Source organism: Sander vitreus, chromosome 5 (assembly GCF_031162955.1).
Source record: "Sander vitreus isolate 19-12246 chromosome 5, sanVit1, whole genome shotgun sequence".
In the NCBI taxonomy this organism is placed as follows: domain Eukaryota; kingdom Metazoa; phylum Chordata; class Actinopteri; order Perciformes; family Percidae; genus Sander; species Sander vitreus.
Window position 1 is genome coordinate 11163394 of NC_135859.1, and position 21311 is coordinate 11184704.

The 21311-nt window shown below is 39.5% G+C and overlaps 2 protein-coding genes across 4 annotated transcripts in view; one reads left to right on the plus strand and one right to left on the minus strand.

Moving 5' to 3' along the window:
- The window catches only part of LOC144518023 (gypsy retrotransposon integrase-like protein 1), a 6967-nt gene extending 2861 nt beyond the window's left edge, over positions 1–4106 (minus strand). Inside the window, exons 1-6 of the mRNA XM_078250371.1 lie at positions 3759–4106; positions 3034–3227; positions 1772–1883; positions 1528–1666; positions 793–847; positions 425–682 (exon numbers count right to left, since the gene is read on the minus strand). Coding sequence (XP_078106497.1) covers positions 425–682; positions 793–847; positions 1528–1666; positions 1772–1883; positions 3034–3227; positions 3759–3927 — 927 coding nt within the window. The 5' untranslated portion in view covers positions 3928–4106. The remainder of the gene's footprint in view (positions 1–424; positions 683–792; positions 848–1527; positions 1667–1771; positions 1884–3033; positions 3228–3758) is intronic.
- An 838-nt stretch (positions 4107–4944) lies between these two features.
- On the plus strand, positions 4945–20907 carry ogfod2 (2-oxoglutarate and iron-dependent oxygenase domain containing 2). Of its 3 annotated transcripts, XM_078250372.1 has the most exons (7): positions 5074–5387; positions 5506–5562; positions 11147–11257; positions 11349–11448; positions 15888–16012; positions 17310–17567; positions 19630–20907. In XM_078250372.1, the coding sequence occupies exons 1-7, from the start codon at positions 5253–5255 to the stop codon at positions 19894–19896; spliced, it is 1053 nt and encodes a 350-aa protein (XP_078106498.1). In that variant the 5' UTR covers positions 5074–5252; the 3' UTR covers positions 19897–20907. The 3 variants fall into 3 exon arrangements, with proteins under 3 accessions (XP_078106500.1, XP_078106498.1, XP_078106499.1); XM_078250373.1 differs by lacking the exon at positions 5506–5562 and having other exon boundaries at positions 5075–5387; XM_078250374.1 differs by lacking the exons at positions 5074–5387; positions 5506–5562 and adding an exon at positions 4945–5055 and having other exon boundaries at positions 11147–11448.
- The last annotated feature ends 404 nt before the right edge of the window (positions 20908–21311 follow it).

A 21311-nucleotide genomic window follows, 5' to 3' on the forward strand; every position in this document is an offset into this window, starting at 1 on the left:
GACGACAATTTGGGTGGCAGTCGGTAGGGAGTTGGGTTGCGAACCAGCGGGTCGCTGGTTCCATTCCCCTTACGGACCGAAGTACGGAGGTGGACTGGTAGCTGGAGAGATGCCAGTTCACCACCTGGACACTGCCAAAGTGCTCTTGAGCAAGGCACCGTACCCTGCCCCCCACCCCCAATAGGGGCGCCTGTTCAGCAGTCACAGCCCACTCACTCTGACATCTCTCCATTAGTGCATGTAAAGTGTGTGTGCATTTCAGGCCTGTGTGTAGTGTGTAATAACAACAGAGTGTAAATTGTAATTTCCCCATTGGGGATCAATAAAGAGTATACTTTTTTTATTTTATTTTTTATTTTATTTTATTTTTTTTATGTTGTCTTCAACAATGTTAGAATTGATTTTCTTGACAATGGATTCTTACCTCATTGGGTAAATGAGCTTTCCTGTTGAACATGAGGGAGTAAGGGCTGAACTTAGTGGTAGGGTTGGTGGACGTCCGGAGCAGAAACAGCACAGGGTCCAGGAAGTCATCCCATTCAGCCTGCTTGTCCGTCACCATCTGCACAATGGCTTCCTTCAGTAAAGGACTGGTGCAGTCGTGGAGCGGGTTGAGCTGAGGTTGATCCCGAGGAGACACCTTCTGCGAGATGCTCCACCTGTCGCATAGCAGCTTCGTCACCTAGAAAACACGAGCACGGGCGCTGATAAAACTGGCCCAAGACAGCACTACAATATCTGATCCTTTTCTTTATCTGTTCATTTCAATTAGCTTTGTGACTCACATCTCACCTCATCACAGAAGTCTGCATTCCGTGTACACACTATTGTTTTAGGGGCACCAAACCTGATTGTACAGAGAACAGAATGAGTTCAAGTTCAGGTTAAAACATCTTGCAATTTTGTGGAAAATCAGCAGGGCCAGAATTAGACCTGCAAAGATGAATCGATTAGTTGTCAACTAGTCTATATCCACGACGTTCCACTTCTGTCATTGCTCCGTTTCCACCGGAAATTCCTCCGGATGTCACTCTTTTCGGCCGGATGTCCGTTGCCTTCCGCTTTTTTTGTGTTGGAATTTTAAACCGGTGGATTTATGAGGACAATGGTTAACTGCTCCTCAGATCTCTGCAGGGTAAATCCAGACAGCTAGCTAGACTATCTGTCCAATCTGAGTTTTCTGTTGCACACCTAAAACAACCTTTGAACGTACGCATGTTCCACCAAAACAAGCTCCTTCCCGAGGCTATTTTGCAGCGGCACCATGGCTCCGTCCGGTGCTTAGTGCCGCCTAAGACGATTGTGATTGGTTTAAAGAAATGCCAATAAAGCAGAGCATTTTTTTTTTTTTCTCCCATCCCGGAATGCTGTGTGGACTTGTGCAATGATCTAAATTCTATTAAAAAACACGGAATAATTTGGTTTTGAAGGACATGTCAAGCATAAAAAAAACACGTACTGGAAAATGACATCTAAAACAGTAGATTATATTGGTAAAACCCCTGTATGATTATCAAATGTGTTTACCTGTATATGCATTTGGAAATACATCTTGCAACAGAGAGAGCGTCTGTCTTTTGCACTGGAAAAGCTTCTGGCCATTTACTAAAGTAATCAATGAGGACTACAACACTGGTGTTGCCTTGCTGTGTCTCTGGGAAAGGCCCTGGTAAAGAGAAGAGGAAAAAGGTCTCAAAGTGTGTGTGTTTGGGGGGGGGGGGATTATACAGCAAAAAAAATTTAATTTGATGAAATTAACTGAGGCAAAAACCTATAATGTCAATCCCAACAATATCCCAAGGTGCGTCCACTTTTATAGGCCGGACAGTCCTTGCCAGGTTTTTATTCCTCTCTGTGTGCTGACAGGTCTCACATACTTTGATCTGAAACAGGAAAACAGTTATGGTAAAGGTGAAACACTACTATCTTTATGTCTAGGGCTGCACGATATGAGGAAAATATGTAATTGCAATTATTTTTCACCGATATTGCCATTGCGATATGATTTGGATTTGGATATATTGGAGGGAATGGTCATTTTTGCATCATTGAAATACATTAATACTTGAAAAATGAAAATGATTATAGTGGAATTTTGGCAAGTATCTGTACCAAACTAATATTTCTTTTTCTTTAGTCTGTAGAAGGGCTGAACGATTAATCGTTTTCAAATCGAAATTGCAATTTGGTAGAATGCGATCAGCTAATCGTGAAGACTATACTGACATACAATATTTAGTTGAATGTTTGGTTTAACATTTTATTTTATAATACTCTTTTTATTATTATATTTACTGTTTTTTTTTTTTTTTGGATAAATGCTGGATTAATGTTACATATCAAAAATTGTTTACAGATATGTCCTATTTTCAGTGGATTTTATTTTTTATTTTGTATAACTTTGTATAACTTTATTTAACGTGATCGTAGAAGGTGCAATATGCAGATTAAGAATTTTTTGTTTACAGGAAAGTACTGATTTTTTTTATTGGAATTGGTTTTTTTTTATTAGTATAATTTGAGCTTTTGTGATAAATGTTCTGTGTTTGACTGTTCAATGTTCCATGCTTATTAACCCTTGCATAAGAATATAGAGCAGTCTCATGTTATAATGCTCCATGTTTTATCTGTTACACAGTGAACATTGAACTTTAGCTAAATAAAAAATGTATTTACAATATGGGACCTTTAAGCTAAATAAAAATAATTAAAAATAATCGCAAATCGAATCCTGATCACAATATCTGGCAAAAAAAAATAAAATCGCAATTAGATTTTTTTTACTCCAAATCGCTCTATGTCTGTAGGATAACATTTGTAGGCTGGGACATCTTTGCAGCACCACAATACTTAATTCAGAATGGTTTGACACACATTTTGCTTTTAACAAATAATGTGGCCGCTCTTCCCCTCCTGCGATTTGGATATTGCACTAGTCCATATTGCGATTTCGATCAAATTGAGATTAATTGTGTAGCCCTAACTATGTCCCAGTGATATGAACCCAAACTGAAGACATGTACATGTACATACCCAATCCACAACATCCTTGATGATCCCCAGCCAGTAGTACTTGCTCTGGATCCTGTGGACGGTCTTCTTTTGGCCCAGGTGATGACCGATGTCATTGAAGTGGCAGTCGAGAAAAATCTGCCTCTTCCTCTCAGCCTCGATCACCACCTCCCTCTTCTCTTCTTTCTTGGGTCCCACATAGTACAGCTTGCCCTCTTGAATGCACACACGAATGAAGAGTGGGACATTCTGTCACACGCGTTGGTATTCTGACAATAAGAAGTTTACTGAATACTTTTTATGTCTTGCTTAATTTTGAAAGGCAGGTATATATCATCTCTAGTTTCCAAACACCACTTATCTCCAGAAAATGTAGACTTTTATTAGGAGGTCGAATATTATGTCTATCATTCTTTTCCACCACAGGACACCCGGTAATTTAGCAAGCAAATTCAAGAGCCAGTTTTAGAAGTTGAGATATACCTGATATACAGTGCTGGTTAGAGTGAACCATCAAGATAACGAGCCGAATTGTCTACAGACTCCTAACGTGACAGACGTGTATAATACCTTACGTTATGTCCTACAGGGTATAACGTACAAGCAAGTTGATGTTAAATTGGCAGGTTTTTTGAATGAAGGTACGTGATGCCAACAGACGTTTATGTGAGCTAGAGGAGAGAGCAATGCCCTCTCAGTGTTTTTTTTTTCCATTGGTAAATTATAGGTATTTAAATACCCCTTACCATCAATAATAAATTTCTGTGCGTATCTTTTGAGATTCTTCTTTCGTAAAGGATTCATCGTCTGAGGAAAGCAGCCTTTAGCCACAAAAGTGTAAATGTCACCGAATTTATTGGAGCTGGATTCAACCACCTCCTCCTCAGCCACTTGCAACGACTCCACGCTTAACATCTCCGCTTAGACTTTTCAGTTAGTACAATGGACCGCGAGTATACACCTCAATAAACAAACAAATGCTGACTGTCAATCCACATATTTAGCAGCAGTGCTAGCTATTGCTAACGAAGACTCATAATCCACAGCAAAACCACATCAGTTGAAGATACAACGCTTGTGCTTGTCTTCTTTCTCTTCTTCTACTTTTGCATTTAAGCGGATGGTATCGCTGTTTTGCATTGGTGCCCCCTTCTTGACAACGAATGGTACTTCCTGCCAGTCCTCTTAAAATGAAATGGAAATTGGACATCTGTCTAGTTTGAAAGTTTTGATTTGGATTTGGCTTAACCATATAGACTGTAAAAATTCATTATCAGAAGAAAAAAAAAAAAATGTATACAATTATTACACCAGGTGTTTTGTCGACGACCGCCTACACCTCACGGGAGAGCGCACAGTTAAAGCAAAACCGACCAGACATTGTAATGACTTCCAAGCCAAAGTAAAGGCTACTATAGTATTCTTTGTCGGCTTTATCAATGATTTAAAGTATATGAACGATTTAGAATCATCAATTATTGTATTACACTCAGCAGAAATAGCATGTCCATGAAATTTGCAAGGTTATTTCCTTAATAGCTCAATATTTCTGAAGGTGAGCTTCTTTTTATTTTATCATTATTATTATTATTTTTAGCATTTACAGAGTTAGGGTTTAAAATGCGGAAATTTTTAATGTCGATCAAATGTGTGCTGATGTGAGTCCAGTTTCATTTGAAGTGTCCGCCGTGTTAAGGGATGGATGCATTATTCGTTTTTTTTGTTTTTTTTTGCAGTCAAAATGTTTTTTTTTCCACTTAACGTTACATACTTTAAATTTCACATAGCTTTCATATACATACACATATACTGGGCTCAATATACATATCTTTCTGTGCAAAAGTTACAATTGTGTATTTGTATTCATAGCGTATAGTGCGTTGCTGTCCTCTAGTGGTCACGATGTGTAACTACAACTGTCAATTTGGCAATAACAATACTAGCTAACCTACTCAAGGTGTTAAAAGTGGTACAACTTAAAATGTGTTTGAGATCTGTACAGCCATTGGCACTACATGTATTATGAGGAATGTATAGTTGGAGGTGATTGCTACTTTTTTTACTCTCTCTGAAAAAAATTGTGGAGATTACTTTTACTTTAAGGACTTCGAACCGGAAGTGTCATGTTTTGTTTGTTGCTGCTAGCTAACACAGAGGTAGCTAACTGTTAGCGGTGAAGCTTGTCAGTTGTGGTATTACTTTGTTTTTATGCGTGTTTTATTCCCTCCCTACGGGCAATAATGACAAACAAGGAAGACGGAAATCGTCAGTTTTATATCTGTAACTGTTTCACCACTGATAATATTTTCCTGGAGGACTACAAGATCCATGTCCGCTTTTTATCCGAGCAGCAGTTCAGACTAGATTATCAAACGGTGAGTGGATGTCAGTTAGCGTACATTTTAAAAACAAAAATAGTATTTGGACTGAAATGCCCGGTTTTAAACTTTACTGACAACAGGTGTGTATTGTATCTTAATTATTGCTACGCAGCTGCTTATGAGGCTTGGTTGCGTGACGGACCAACAGTTTGAGGATGTGTTCAACAAGGTAAGAAAGTGTGTTCGTGACTAACAACAATTCAACTAAGTTTGGCTTTCCTTTTCTGACTCATATTTGGTTGGTCTGACGTTAGTTAGGTTCACCTACATTTAACCTAAACGTTAGGTGTGAAGTAATCCTCAAACGTCTCACACTTTGGTAAAGTTAGACAGAAATTGGCAGGTTTGCGGTTCAATAAATCTTAGATGAAACGTGTTACTTATACAATAGGCAGCTCTATCTAACCGTAGTAAGGTAGACAACAAGCTACAACCCGGTTTTTTATCCGAAAGAACCGTCTACATATGTGGATAAATACAATGCATCCCTGTGAGCGTTCTACTTTCAGCCGAGCGTCTAGGGACCGTCTACAAAGTGCAAAACCGAAAGTGGATACAAAGATAAAATTCAACAGCTTCACTGTTATTGAGCCTAGCTCTTCCAAAATCACTCCACACATCTAGGGCCTCCCTCTGAACATACTACACCCGCCACTTTTTGAAAATCTGGCTCAGCCTATTTATAATATATTTTAATTGTGAAAAAATGCAATACCGTCAATGTTATTGAGTTTAGTGCTTCCAAATTTACTCCACACATCTAGGGCCTCCCTCTGAACATACTACACCTGCTAATTTTTTAAAAGCTGGCTCAGCCTATTTCTTAGGATTTTTTACTGGGTTGATAATTCAATGCCGTCATTGTTATTGAGCCTAGTGCTTCCAAATTTACTCCACACATCTAGGGCCTCCCTCTGAACATACTACACCTGCTAATTTTTTAAAAGCTGGCTCAGCCTATTTATAATATATTTTAATTGGGTAAAAAATTCAATGGCTTCACTGTTATTGAGCCTAGTGCTTCCAAATGTACTCCACACATCTAGGGTCTCCCTATCAACATACTACACCTGCTAATTTTTGAATAGCTGGCCCAGGCTATTTATAATATATTTGTATTGGGAAAAAAGTGCTAGTGCTTCCCAAATCACTCCACACATACAAAGCCCCCTGCTGGTTGTACTACAGCACTTACGTTTTAAAAATAGGCATATATGCATCATTTTGGGGAATATTTTTTGCCAAAAACATTTAATATATGTCATATAAACAAAGAGTCATGTCTCCAAAACTTCTAAAAACATATAACCCCCCCCATGCTGGTTGTACTACAACATGTAGTTTTCAAAAATAATCATATTCATAATTTTAAGGATTACAAAAAACATGTAATACTTTAATTATTACAAAGAGAAGTGTTTCCATACTTACCTCACTATAACTGCTCACCTAATAGGTGAACTATGATAATTACTTTTCAAAAATACTAACTAATAATTTTTGGGTATATTTATCTCAAATGTTATAATTACATAGAAAAATGTCTGACAAAATACTCCAGAGAAGGTAGTTGTACTACAACAAAAACTTAGTGAAAAAAACAAATATACAGTGTGTATATATATATATATATATATATATATATATATATATATATATATATATATATATATAAAAATATATAAAAATAAATAAAAAAGGTGGCAGAATGGCAGTAGCTCAGTCTGTATGGAGTTGGGTTGGGTCGCTGTAGTACAACTAGCAGGGGGCTTTGTATGTGTGGAGTGATTTGGGAAGCACTAGAATCAATAACAGTGAAGCTATTGAATTTTTTTCCAATATAAATATATTATAAATAGGCTGAGCCAGCTATCCAAAAATGTGTGGGTGTAGTATATTGATAGGGAGGCCCTAGATGTGTGGAGTGATTCTGGAAGAGCTAGACTCAATAACATTGACGGTATTGAATTTTTTCACAATAAAAATTCATATAAAAAAGGCTGAGCCAGCTAAACAAAACTTAGCGTGTGTAGTATGTTGATAGGGAGGCTCTAGATGTGTGGAGTGATTTTGGAAGAGCTAGGCTCAATAACTATGAAGACATTGAATGTTTTCCCAATACAAATTCATTAAAAATAGGCTGAGCCAGATTTTCAAAAAGTGGTGGGTGTAGTATGTTCAGAGGGAGGCCCTAGATGTGTGGAGTGATTTTGGAAGAGCTAGGCTCAATAACAGTGAAGCTGTTGAATTTTATCTTTGTATCCACTTTCGGTTTTGCACTTTGTAGACGGTCCCTAGACGCTCGGCTGAAAGCAGAACGCTCACAGGGATGCTTTGTATTTATCCACATATGTAGACGGTTCTTTCGGATAAAAAACGGGTTGTAGCTTGACGTCTACCTTACTACGGTTAGATAGAGCTGCCTATTGTGTAAGTAACACGTTTCATCTAAGATTTATTGAACCGCAAACCTGCGAATCTGCCAATTTCTGTAACTTTATCTCACGGACAATACTAGTTAACGTTACACTCACTCACACATTTGAAACACTCCCTTATTGAGCTCAAACAATGAACGTTAGATGAATGATTTATAAGCTAAAGTAAACTAACTAATTTATATTGATATAATTATTGATATTGGTATAATTAAAGGTTTATTTAATGTTATTTCAAGTATTTTTTTAGGGACAAATGCCACAAATGTACTACTATCAGTTTCTCGAAAGTGAATAATTGTGGGACTTTCTTAACCTTCTGTAATTGTAAATTGAGTATATCTGGGTATTAAACTGTTGGTCTTACAAAACAAGACATTTGAAGTAGAGATGGTCCGATACCATTTTTTGCTTACCGATTCCGATACCTGAACTTGCGTATCGGCCGATACCGAGTACCGATCCGATAGCAGTGTGTCATATATTTTATTATGTTTTAACAACTGTATACTACTATCCCTGTATGGATGTGATATTATTTCTATCTTTGTTGTCGGTCTGGCTCAGGTTAAACTCTTTGTGAAACATGAATGCCACAGAACGTTCTTTTATTATGCACGTTTGACAGTCAGTTATAACGGAAAAAGAACATAAATAAACTACTTTAACGTATTTTTTCTTTAGGGCTTCATTACGTGGTATCGGATCGGTGCATTAACTCCAGTACTTCCCGATACCGATACCAGCGTTTTAGGCAGTATCGGAGCCGATACTGATACTGGTATCGGAACATCTCTAATTTGAAGTACAGCTAGACTGATAACTTGGCTAGGCTCATATACCGATAATTGCTTATTACAGAGATATGTCGGTACTGGTATGCCGGCTGATAAGTAACAAGAAATGTCAGTACAGAAAATAGCTTATTTATATTCAGTGTCTCCATTAGGCTACATACGTTTTCCACCATAGAGCACTGACACATTTATTTTTACGCTGTAGAATGTCTCGCTCAGTATGTCTCTTGGTCACAACTAAAAAAAAAAAAAAAAAATCTTAGGGATTTGTATCAAGATTGCTTGTTCATGTTATGTTTAACAGATTACTATCTGATAAATCGTTATCCCATATATCAATATCAGTATGGGCCTCAAACATCCAGTAGGTCAGGCTATAATTTCAAGACTTCACCATGGACTCTGGACGCTGTATAGACTAGAGATGCACCGATTAAAATTTTCTAGGCCGATTCCGATTTTCTTTGAGTTAGGCCAGCCGATACCGATTTTAGCCGATTCCGATTTCATTTTTTCTAACCTCTTTACAGCGCACACACACACATTTATTTTCTATCTTTTCTTTAATAGAACATTTTGCACACAACATAGAACATTTTTTGAACAGATAATGGATCACTATAAAATAGAACTATATAAATTACTCCTGGTGTGGGAAATTCACACACATCTAAAGTGAAATGTTAGAACCACCGTCAACTTTTCACATCCAATATCCAACTAAAAAAATGTGATTTTGGTGTTGTCCCTCCACACCCTACTTTTTCCTTGCAGGTGTTGCATATTGCAAACTTGTTATCTTCTGCACACACGCTGAAGAATTTCCAAACGGCTGACATGTTTTAGGTTAATTCACGAGGTTCCCTACATGTGCGAGAATAGCGCGGACACGCGCTTCACACCGCGAGCGGGTGCGCGCGACACATGGCGGAAAAGTTGAGAGAAAGGAAAAAGAGACTGTGCTGTCGCTTGCGTGTGTGTGTGTGTGTGCGCGCGCGCGCGTCCTTGAGAACTGTAACTCGTATAACTTATGTTGTCAGTTAATTGTAGCATTGACCGGCATGAAATCGGCATATGTCAGACTGACCTGCCGGTCGCCAGTCATGGCCGAGCACGTGAAAACCGGCATATTCCGGTCACCGGCCGGTCTATCGGTGCATCTCTAGTATAGACCTAATTATTAATGGATAGGATTGGGCATCGAGAACCAGTTCCAACTTGGAATCGTTTAAAAAAATTACGATTCTAATGGAATCGGTTTTTTATTTATTTTTATTTTTTTATTGGAATTGTTTAGAAAATTTGGTTTTGAATCATTGGTTCCAAATTTAACATGCACAAGTTTTGGTAGCGCTTGTTGTGTTGTGTGGCTTTATTTTACGGTGAAATAACCCGGTAAAACTGTAAATCACCATTGAATCAAAATAAAATGTTCCTCTTATCTGTGAAATAAGCACGTGACCCGTTTTTAATTCCGCCCCTCAAAGAATCGGAATCCAAAAGAAGAATTGGAATCAGAATTGTTAATATCATAACGATGCCCAACCCTACTAATGGATTTGTCAAAGAAAAGTATATTGTCACATAAATCGGTAATAAAAATGATTAATGTTTTCTTTTATGTCTCTTTAATGTTGCAATTAAAGTTTCTGAGTTTGACACCCTCAATTTGTAAACATAGCCATACTGAGAATTACAGAGAGAATTGTGTGGAGCGGATAGTCTTAATTATTTAATGCGATCACATAATTCAAACCATAATCAGCCAAAGTTTGCATATTTATGCGGGGGCCGCATTTTTTCAAATACGCCGCACTTTCGCCGCATAAATTGCCGATTTCCCCGCAAAATCATGATTGCATGATTTCATAATCCCCGCATTTTCGTTGCAAAAAAGTCACATATATCTTAGCAGAAATTTGTGTTGCGTTTACTTCACACAAGAGCATCCATTTTCCCCTGTTGCCATGGGAACGTTATGAAGTGACGTAATTACGTGACGTGAACATCATCGAAAAGCTGCAAACCCCGCGATGAAGCCATGATGAAACTGCAGTTTTTGCAAATTCCCGCAATTTCATTGCATATTCCATCGCATTTTTTTAAGAAAACGTGCCGCATAATCGAGGATTTTTGCCCGCAAACAATCACAAAAAAACTCCGCATTTTTCTGGAAGGACTGATTAATATCAAAAAGTTACACACTAAAGCTTTAAAGACAAAACTTGCTGAAGAACTACATTCATTAGATGCGAAAAAAGTCATTTAGTGAGTTTTGATGCTCACATTGATTTTGATGTTTTTTCATTTTTAAATTCATTCGGCTTAGGTGGTGCCCAAAACAGCTTTGGTGCTGTACATTAGCCTTATAATGGTACAACAGGATAATCAAGTTGTGACCACTGGAAAGCATTTTATCTTAAGATGAGGAGATCATGAGGTAACCTACCTTATTCGCCTGCAGTTAGCCATGCTTCCCTACCAAACTGTAACTGAACTGTATGACTACTCTGCTTAGATTTCGCAGGAAGTGGATAGGCGGCGGCGTCTAGGTGTGACGTCTGCTGAGAGAGCTGCTGCTATCAAAGACACGTACCAGCCTCTCCATCCTCACGTCTACCATCTGCAGGTACTTACTGCACCGGCCACTGCTAATAGTGTCATTACTAATGTGTCATGAACACCTCGCTGAGACACACCTGCACACCACCTGTCCTCAGGAGTCCTACCTCGCACCAAAGTTCAAGCAGATTGTTGAGTACTGTCGAAGCAGTGACATCAGCGAAGAAGGTCTCAGAGACTTGTTGCAGGAAGAGGCAGGTGAGCTGGAAAGTGTTTTCATTTCCTCCTAGTTGCTAATGTTCAAATAAGAAGTAGCTCACTTACAATACAAAGGAATGATTTCTATTATTAGTACTACTTTTCTCTTTTTTGTTGACATCAAAGAGTACCCGTAATGCCGTGCAAGTCTTTTAGTTTTTACAGATGACAAAAAACAAAAAGTAAAGCAGTCAAATGTTCCAGAGCCTCAGTTTTTCAGTGCAATATGGAAAGTTATTAGACATTTTACAGTATATTAGGATAGCTTAGGCTCAGTTTTCACATCGGTTTCAATATGCAAAACTTGATGCAAAGAGCAAAAAGTGTGTTCACGTGAACAGAACACTGCGTTGCTTATATCTTTTCACGGCAACCCTCCATAGAGATTGATCAGCCTTCTTTAAGTAACAGCAACAGTAAACATGTATTACACTATTATTATGGTTACATTTTGCAATTAATCTGCGGTGTACATGCATTCCGAAACGTGAGTGTTGACCTGCAGGGCCACGGATCAACTATGGTCCGTTTCACCACTAAAAGACACCTAATATTAGCTGGAGTACAGGGCTGATATGTATTAAACCTCTAAGAAACGCTTTGGCTACATTGAATGCGTAATGTGTTACGGACCGTTTGCGAGCGTATGCGCCGTGCAATGTATCTTTTAATGGTCTACACCTGCTGCACACACGGCGTACGATTGTGTGAGTTACAGGCGAGACGGAGGGCTTTTGCTTTGGGATTGTTGTTGTTTCTTCAGTGTTTTTGGAGCTGGCACAGCGCTGTGAAACATCAATTTACTGTCAGCTGTTATCAGAGAACACAGGTGAGGGAAACAAATAAAAACAGACACTCTCAAAATGAAACTGCCAATACGCTCATTCACAGTCATTAAGTCGTTTCCTGTATATCGGTAGTTTTAATTTAAAAGAAAGATAGACACTTTATGATCCATTCTGTGTAAAAGGGCCACACACACCTTGCGTAAAAAATATATTTTTCTGTTGTTTTTTTTTACGCACGGAGCATACGCACCTCTACGCGCTGCTCTCGTGCCCGGTGTAGCCAGTTTCATTGATTATAGTGGAAGCGTTGTGTGGAACTTACGCTCTGCATAGGTTACACATGCAATGTAGCCAGCCCATGAGAATGATACCAAACTTTGACTTATGAGTCTAAAAAATCTTAGTAAAAAGTAGGACTGAGGACCTTTTTAATATTGAAAAAAGATAAAAAGTAACTTTTACCATGCTTTTATTGATTGCACCACATTATCATACCCGGATTTAAATCCGACCCATGGCCCTTTGTCATCCCCGCTTTCCTTTCATTCTCCATCTACTCTATAATAAAAAAGGTAATAAAAGCCCAAAGATCCATCCATCCATCCATCTTCATCCGCTTATCCGGGGTCGGGTCGCGGGGGTAGCAGCTCCAGCAGGGGACCCCAAACTTCCCTTTCCCAGGCCACATTAACCAGCTCCGACTGGGGGATCCCGAGGCGTTCCCAGGCCTGGTTGGAGATATAATCCCTCCACCTAGTCCTGGGTCTCCCCCGAGGCCTCCTCCCAGCTGGACGTGCCTGGAACACCTCCCTAGGGAGGCGCCCAGGGGGCATCCTTACCAGATGCCCGAACCACCTCAACTGGCTCCTTTCGACGCAAAGGAGCAGCGGCTCTACTCCGAGCTCCTCACGGATAACTGAGCTTCTCACCCTATCTCTAAGGGAGACGCCAGCTACCCTCCTGAGGAAACCCATTTCGGCCGCTTGTACCCTGGATCTTGTTCTTTCGGTCATGACCCAGCCTTCATGACCATAGGTGAGGGTAGGAACAAAAACTGACCGGTAGATTGAGAGCTTTGCCTTCTGGCTCAGCTCTCTTTTCGTCACAACGGTGCGATAAATTAAGCCCAAAGATGATCCATTTAAAAAAAAAAAAAAGAAGAAACTCTGTATCACTCTGCTTTACAGGTGTTCTAAAGTGTTAATTACATTAAGGGCGGTTATCTATCTTAGATTGTAACAAAGTGCACCGCAAGATGAATATATTTAATCTCAATAACATTTGAGATAAACTATGAAAGGTCATCAGAAGAGGACAAAGGGAAGAAAAGAAGCCTGGATATTTGAGGGCAAACCTTCAGGTTGCAGTAACGGCAGCTTACGTTGCCGCAATCTCTATGTGACAAAAGCCGACCTAGACAAATTAGAGAAGAGCAAGAATGAAGCTAATGACAACAACATATATAACATAAACATCAAAAACAAGCTAGTATATGTATCCTTTTAACCACCGGTGCTCATGAAAGGGAATACAATTCACAAAAAGGAAGAAGAATTATGACCAAAAACGTCATTAAAAATCATGTCCAGGCACTCAAGGTTGGTTACAAAAAGTGATAAAAAGGCCTTTAATACATAGAGCAAGACTTTTTTGGTCATAAATCTTCTTCCTTTTTATAAAATGTTTTATATCTATGATTGCTGCCACCTATTTTCACCTGCCAAAATACTGTATATACCAGCTTGTTTTTTCCCTTACTGAAAACAGTATAGTGGTACTTATTGAAAACGCATCAATTACATTTGTATAGTTCGGTGTTCGCCGTTTCAATTGCAACCGCTGCAGCTTTGTCCCGCCATATTCCAGGATTTCCGCGGGTTCTTAAAAAGTCTAAAGAAGTCTAAAATTTCTAAATCTAAATTGTAGGCCTTAAAAAGTCTTAAGTGCTCATATTATGCTTTTTGGCTTTTTCCGTTTCCTTTATTGTGTTATATATCTTTTTTGTGCACGTTATAGGTTTACAAAGAGAAAAAACCCAAAGTCCACCCCAAAGGGACTTACCATCTTCCAGAGAAAACACTGTTCACAAACTGCTCCCAACAGCTCTATTGTAGTGCAGCCTTTACTTCCGTGACGAACGTGTGTCACACACGTTATAATGCTCGCCTAGCTGCTAGCATGGCATGACCTCATGCTCTGCAACCGACAAGCTAGCAGTACTTACTGCTCACGTGCGACTCCCAACAAAGATGGTACCGAAGTGAGATGTCTCACTCTGTAGCTAAAACAGAGAGCTCAACACAGGGTGAAAAGAGGAGCTGCAGCAATGTGCAGTACAACAAATATATGGTGTTTTCTGAAAATTAAACCACATAAACCTATTCTGGTACAACCTCTAAATACAATTATGAACCTGAAAATGAGCATAATATGAGCACTTTAAATTCGAAGTGTTGTGTTCTAGGTCTTAAATAATTTTAAACCGGTCTTAATTTTCCTACGTCCATGTAACGCTACCTCTAATGCTCTTTACAATGTTTTTTTTTTTATTCTGTGGTGTTGTAGTTCTTTCTTTCGCTCGTCCAAATATAACTTGCTGTATATGTACAGATTGTTATTACTTTTATTCAATGTGAATACATTTATTTACTTTGCAAGTACTTTTGTGACGTGATACGTGTCTTAAATGTCATTCATAAAGGTCTTAAAAAGTCTTACATTTGACTTGGTGAAACCTGCAGAAACCCTGATATTCACAACTTTGAAAATACGTTGGTCGTTCCGTAGCAGAGATGGCGACCGTTGAGAGCGAGTAGTGTCCACTCAACTCAATGTTTTGACCTTAGTGTGCTGCATTTGGCCATACTTTGTGTGAACGCGCTATGTACTCAAAATAGCTAGTATAAGTACAGCGATTTCAGACAAAGCACTACACAAAGTGGCAAGCTAGTGTGCAGGAAGATGTTTATTCCAGAGCCAAATGAATGACTAAATAAACAACCAAATCTGTTGTCTCTTATTACTTTTAACTAATAAATGGCGCTTCCTGAACTCTCGTGTGATATTCAGTGTTTTCCCTCTCTTTGTGGAAGCCTTAGGTGCGTGTATTTGGCGGGGGGTTTAGGCGAACTTCCTCAAGAAAATGTTACGTTTTTCAATAATAATAATAATAAAAAAAAGATGCAATTTCCCTATACATTTTGTGTTTCTTTGTGGGATTTTGTCTCTTTGTGGGGTTTTGTGTCTTTGAAGTTGTGTTTTCTCTCTTTTTTTTTGGGGGTTGTTTTGGGTCTCTGTGGTCATTTGGCATCTCTTTGTAGTCAGTTTGTGTCCCTTTGAGGTAGATTTGCATCTCTATTTCACATCATTTTGGACTGTTATCACCATATCTGTGTCTAAAACGTTGGAAAAGCTAGAGCAGATAATACATTAAAAAACAAACGCTAAAAAAAGCTTACAGATAAAACTTGCTCATGAAGTCCAACTGGAACTATTAGATTCATTTATTCGGCTTAGGTGGTGCCCAAAACGGCTCAGGTGCTGCACCTAAACCTTATAATGGCAGGGAAAACCCTGATATTGCTTAAATATATTGATGTATTAAAATGTTACATGGAGCATCTTTTATTGACTCCCATCTTTCTGTTGAAGCTCCAAGGGTTTATCGCTTCCCTGTGTTTGAGAAAAGCTTCTGTGAGGAGCTGGTGGAGGAGCTGGAGCACTTTGAGCAGTCATCGGCCCCGAAAGGAAGACCCAACACCATGAACCACTATGGGGTAATGTATGCCTTCCTACAGGTTGAAACCCCTAAAAGCGCCGGTTAATCACTGCTCAGTCATTCACATTTCATCTTTATTGTGCCATGACATTTTGATCCTTGGCCTACAGCGGGCCATGCAGGGACTATGATGGATTTTCTAGGAAAGTCAAGAAATTATAGGGTCATTTGACAGTGAGGAACATGCATATTGTCGCTGTCGGACAGAAACCTTTTATCTCCATATTTCGATTTTCATAAATCAGAGCTATCGCCCTTTTACGTCCGTTAGCCTTTTTTTCATTTGGTGGAAAAACTACGGTTTTGGACATACAAGGTTTTCACCCGACAGCAACGTAAGGCCCGTTTCACATTGCCTGCGTCGCGTGAGTGTGGCGTTTCTGTTGCGTGGCGGCTGCGTGGATTTTTCTGTCTTTTCACACCAGAAACGTGTCTGATGCGGTGCTGCTGCTGCTAGCCTTGTCTGTACACATGTATGTTTCCCATTGATTTACTGCACTCAAGCAGTAGTATACGTCATGTTAAACATAAATATGTACTGATTTGATTACAGTAAAGACAACATCGGCAGTATTGGCGGCAAAATAGGCTACAGAATATTTCATTTTGTATTGATAGGTGCAATATTTGAAAATCGATAGTTTTTTCTTTTTCTTTCTAAATTACATTTAGATCTGCATTTATGTCAAAACCTAGAGACTTTCAAACATCAAAATGTAATTTATTAATATGTATTTGTGTCAAAATGACATATAAACATATTTTCGTATTCTATATTGCCTGGAAACGCTTCCAAGACGCTTGCATGTCGCGTGAAAAATAGCCGTCGGTAAGAAAAAGGTTAAAGAAATGGCAATTCAGTGTGATTTCAACCTTTTGTTGAATAGAGAGCGCCATCTAGTGAGCTCAGAAAATAAAGACAGTGGTTTGCGAAGCTTCATTTGACCATCACTAGCCGTCGGTCCTATTTCTAGCATGCACGCGGCCGCTCCGAAATCTTTTAAGCAGGCAGTGTGAAATCTCTAACCTGCTAACATGGGAGCCGGAATAAAAACGGACACGCCACGCAGCTGGCATGCTCACGCCACGCAGCCAGTGTGAAACGGGCCTTATGCTGCATGTCTTCAGGCCAAGATGGAGGCCTTCAGCTGAAACCTTAAATTAGGAAGATATAAAATGCAGAAACCATGAAAGAGCTCTGACTTACATGTAGAGTCTTAAGAAGGTCAGAAAATGAAACATGAGGGTTACGCTCTGTTATTTATGATATTCTTCTCATTTTCTCTCTCTTCCAGATCCTCCTAAATGAACTGGGCTTTGACGAGGGCTTCCTCACGCCCCTCCGTGAGCTCTACCTGCATCCGCTCACCTCCCTGCTGTACCCGGACTGTGGGGGACGCGGTCTGGACAGCCACAAGGCCTTTGTTGTTAAATATGACATGAATGAAGACCTGGAGCTCAGCTACCACTACGACAACGCAGAGGTCACCCTAAATGTTTCCCTGGGCAAGGACTTCACCGAGGGCAACCTTTATTTTGGTGATATGAGACAGGTGAACATATCAGTTATAACACTATACTGTACTATAATACTATTACTGCTGCTACTGTTGTTACTACTATTACCACACCATAAACCACCACTTCTACTCTTTGTAGCTGTATGTTTAATTATTTTGGTACGCTTGTTTGGTCGGATTTGGTGCGCGTCTGATTCACATCTACCAAAATGAACTGCACCAAGGGGGAAAACAAACTCTAGTGCAATTCAACCAAAGTAAATGAGGCAGGTGTGAAAGCCCCCACCCCCCCTTAGTTACAGAAATAAATCCTTTGTATTTTACTGGAGAGGACTTACCTCTTCACTTACCTTTTTTTATTTTATTTTTTATCTCAGAAACAAGCAGTATACCCTTTCAATCCAGTTATTTTTTTTAACTTACTGTTGCTGATAATGCTACTGTTGTTCCAAATGTGTACGTAACACAATTTCTAAGATAAGAAATGCAACTTAAATTGCAGCTAATCAGCTTTCGTTTTATTGTTATAAGTCTCTTTCGGATTGTACCTCAGACATGAAGCGGATTTTATTCTTTAGGTATGTGGAAGTGCAAGTTTAGCGATACTTGACTTGGAAAAACTGAATTTAGGGCAAAAATCCATTTGCTTACAACGTATTTGAAACCTACTGCTGCTTATGCGAGCGAGAAAGCAATCAAACTGGGAGCGTTAAGTGTACGGGCGCTGAAGTCTCATGCAGAAAGTAAGATACATCTAACTGATTATCTGGCGGCGGCTGCAGCTCCGGCCCCAGCACTACCTCCACACAGCTTAGGTCAGACCCACACAGCAGCTCCGCAACTCCTGTAAGCGACCTCTGTGTCGCTTTTGGATCAGAGCCAACAGAGCAGAGGTGCTCTGGGTTGGGTACCGAAACCCGGTGCCAATATGTCTAATCTACCGGCCGAATAGCAACGTGGATTTTGGTGCCTCATTTCGGTGCCACTTAAATGCCTGTGCTGCTCTCTGATGCTCTGAAATGCACATCAGAGGCAACAGAAGCATCGCTGCATGTGACGCTAGTTGCCCTTACACTTTGCAGCAGGTAACATTAGCCCACCGTTAGCCAGTAGCTGCTTCAATACAGTTAAATACTGAAAGGTAAATGGTGTAAAGGCAGTATTTCGTGCTCTCAGAGTTGTCGGCGAAACAACACCGACGGGATTTAATGGTACGTTCATTTACAGATGGTAAGCTGGTGGTGCATTCAATGTTATTGTATAATACCCTTTTGTCATCTAGTGGTTCTTCTTTTTGTTGTGTAACTGCAATTGACTGGTAAAATAAGTTTTGTTATAAGTAATTGTTATTAAATTTCAAATAAATCATTTGAATTTGACCATATGGCCTTAGCAATACACAAGCCATGCTCTTCTTTTAAGTTTAAACTTTAACTTTAAAGTACCGATGTTTCGGCACCAACACCATTTTAAAAGTATTGTTTTATGACCTGTATCTGAAAAACACAAAAGGATACCCAACCCATACTGTGGGTCCTCTACAGGGTGACTAGACACCCGTCCTATAATATGAATGAGGAAATCAGAGAATTGTTTCAGATGTTTCCCGACTCTGACATCTGACGTTTTTAGTTTTATTGTTAATGTTGTGTTATAGGTTTTAAATGTAATTCATAAGGGGCTTAACAAGTCTTAAAGGCCCTGAACACCCACACAGCTGTTTTCAGTTAATCTGGCTGACTGGACCTCTTCCCAGGACTGTGTGGGTGTGTATATACCGATTGATTGACATCTTCCTGAGTCTCCCGTTAGCTTTGTTGCATCTGTTAGGACAGGACAAATGACAGCTTTCTCATTCTTATTGGTAGAAAAGATTTGTGACCTAATAAATTTCCATCTAAGCTCTGGCCCACCTTCAACCTGAGCAGAGTCCAATCAGTCATAATAACTGAAATCACCTGTGTAGGTGTTCCCAAGGCTTTAAATTTGACCTGGTGAAACCTGCAGAAACCCTGTATTGTTATATTTCCAATGTCATTTCTATACAGTTATGCTAAATCATGTCTAAAGTAAGTGGTTGTGTTGGCCCCTGCAGGTGCCTTTAAGTGAGACTGAGTGTTCAGAGGTGGAACACAGGGTGACCGTGGGGCTCCTCCATCGGGGTCAACACATGCACGGGGCCCTGCCCATCTCCTCCGGCCAGCGCTGGAACCTCATCATCTGGATGAGAGCCTCACACGAACGCAACCAGCTGTGCCCCATGTGCAACAGGAGGCCGACACTGGTGGAAGGGGAGGGCTTTGCTGACGGGTTCACCAAACACCCTGAAGCACAGCTGAACCATTTGTGCGTTTTGACGTGACGTATCCCGCTGCTGTCAGCGTTTAATAAGGGAACTTTGGTGTCCCCAGGTTGTACAGTAATATCAAAAGAAGACACTGGCAGTGTCATGTCACGGGGAATTTGAGGACCCAAAAGCAGAGAGCAGACGAGGTAACGTTTGATTTCAAGGATTTATTCACAAAAAACACACCAACACAGAGAGTCCGGAGTGCAGAAGGCAAAAAACTTCTTCCAGAATCTTGAGAAAAACAAGAACAGGGAATCCCACAAACAAAAGAAGTCCGAAAACCAGGAAATAGAGACACAAGGAAATCCAGGAGGTACAGAACTTGACTTACGGAGACCATACACCAACAAACAAAAACGATCTGACACAAGACAGAGGGAACGCAGAAACTAAATACACAGGGTAAATGAGAAAACAAGGAACAGGTGACACTAGGGCTGGGGAACAGGTGAAACACATTAGAAGTGGGCAGAGTAATCAAGAAGGTGGGAAAACACAGGAAGTAAAACTAGAAAAGACAAGGGGGGAAAACAGACTATCAAAATAAAACAGGAAACAGAAATATACACAACAAAATATGCACAACCACAACAGGCAGACAGCAATACATGCAACTACCTCAGATGTATTCTGTAGGAATGAATGATTTTGAAAATATTTAAGTTTTTGCAACATACATTTTCTGTCAATAGACAGATATGCTACAGTATGATTGTTGCAAAGTTAATCAAGACAAAACTGGGTCAGAGCCATTAAATGGAACAAATTCTATTGACACATTTTGACTGTATTCCAAATTGGAATGATGAATATTTATTATTTGTACTATTAATAATACTAATGGTACTATAATTCTGTGATTGGTTTGGTGTGGTGTCCCATTTTGTGACGAGTATATGTATGACTGTCTCAAATATTAGTCCAATATTATCAAGCAACCCATACTGGTCAAGCCCCCCTATTTATATACAGTATGAAAGTACTGGTATTTGTGCCAAAGAATAAAAAATTAGGTTTACACTACTCCTGCTGTATCTCTTTCATTAACGATTCCAATACCTTAACCACGTTTATTTCACACGTCATCAATGTATCATTAAACACAATCTCATAAGGTACAATAATCATAAGCCGTGTGAAATGGGGAACCCCAAATAAGCTACTAAAAGCTTTTTGGAAGGGGCCCGAATACAATAAACAACAACAGATGATATACAATCCAAAAACTCAATTTACCAGAAACACAAAATAGACAATAGAAAATACAACAAAATACAGACATACTTAAACTAACAGACAAATACTACAAACGATCGGCGTGGCGTTTCTGTTGTGTGTCAGTTGCGTGGATTTTTCGATGTCTTTACACACCAGAAACGTGTCTGACGCGGCGGCGCTGCTGCTGCTAGCCTTGTCTGTACACATGT

Coding starts and splice junctions, on each gene's coding strand:
- ogfod2 (XM_078250372.1), top strand. CDS start 5,253: ATGACAAACAAGGAAGACGGAAATCGTCAGTTTTATATCTGTAACTGT. Junction 5,388..5,505: donor TCAGACTAGATTATCAAACG/GTGAGTGGATGT, acceptor ATTGCTACGCAG/CTGCTTATGAGGCTTGGTTG. Junction 11,449..15,887: donor CTTGTTGCAGGAAGAGGCAG/GTGAGCTGGAAA, acceptor TTTCTGTTGAAG/CTCCAAGGGTTTATCGCTTC.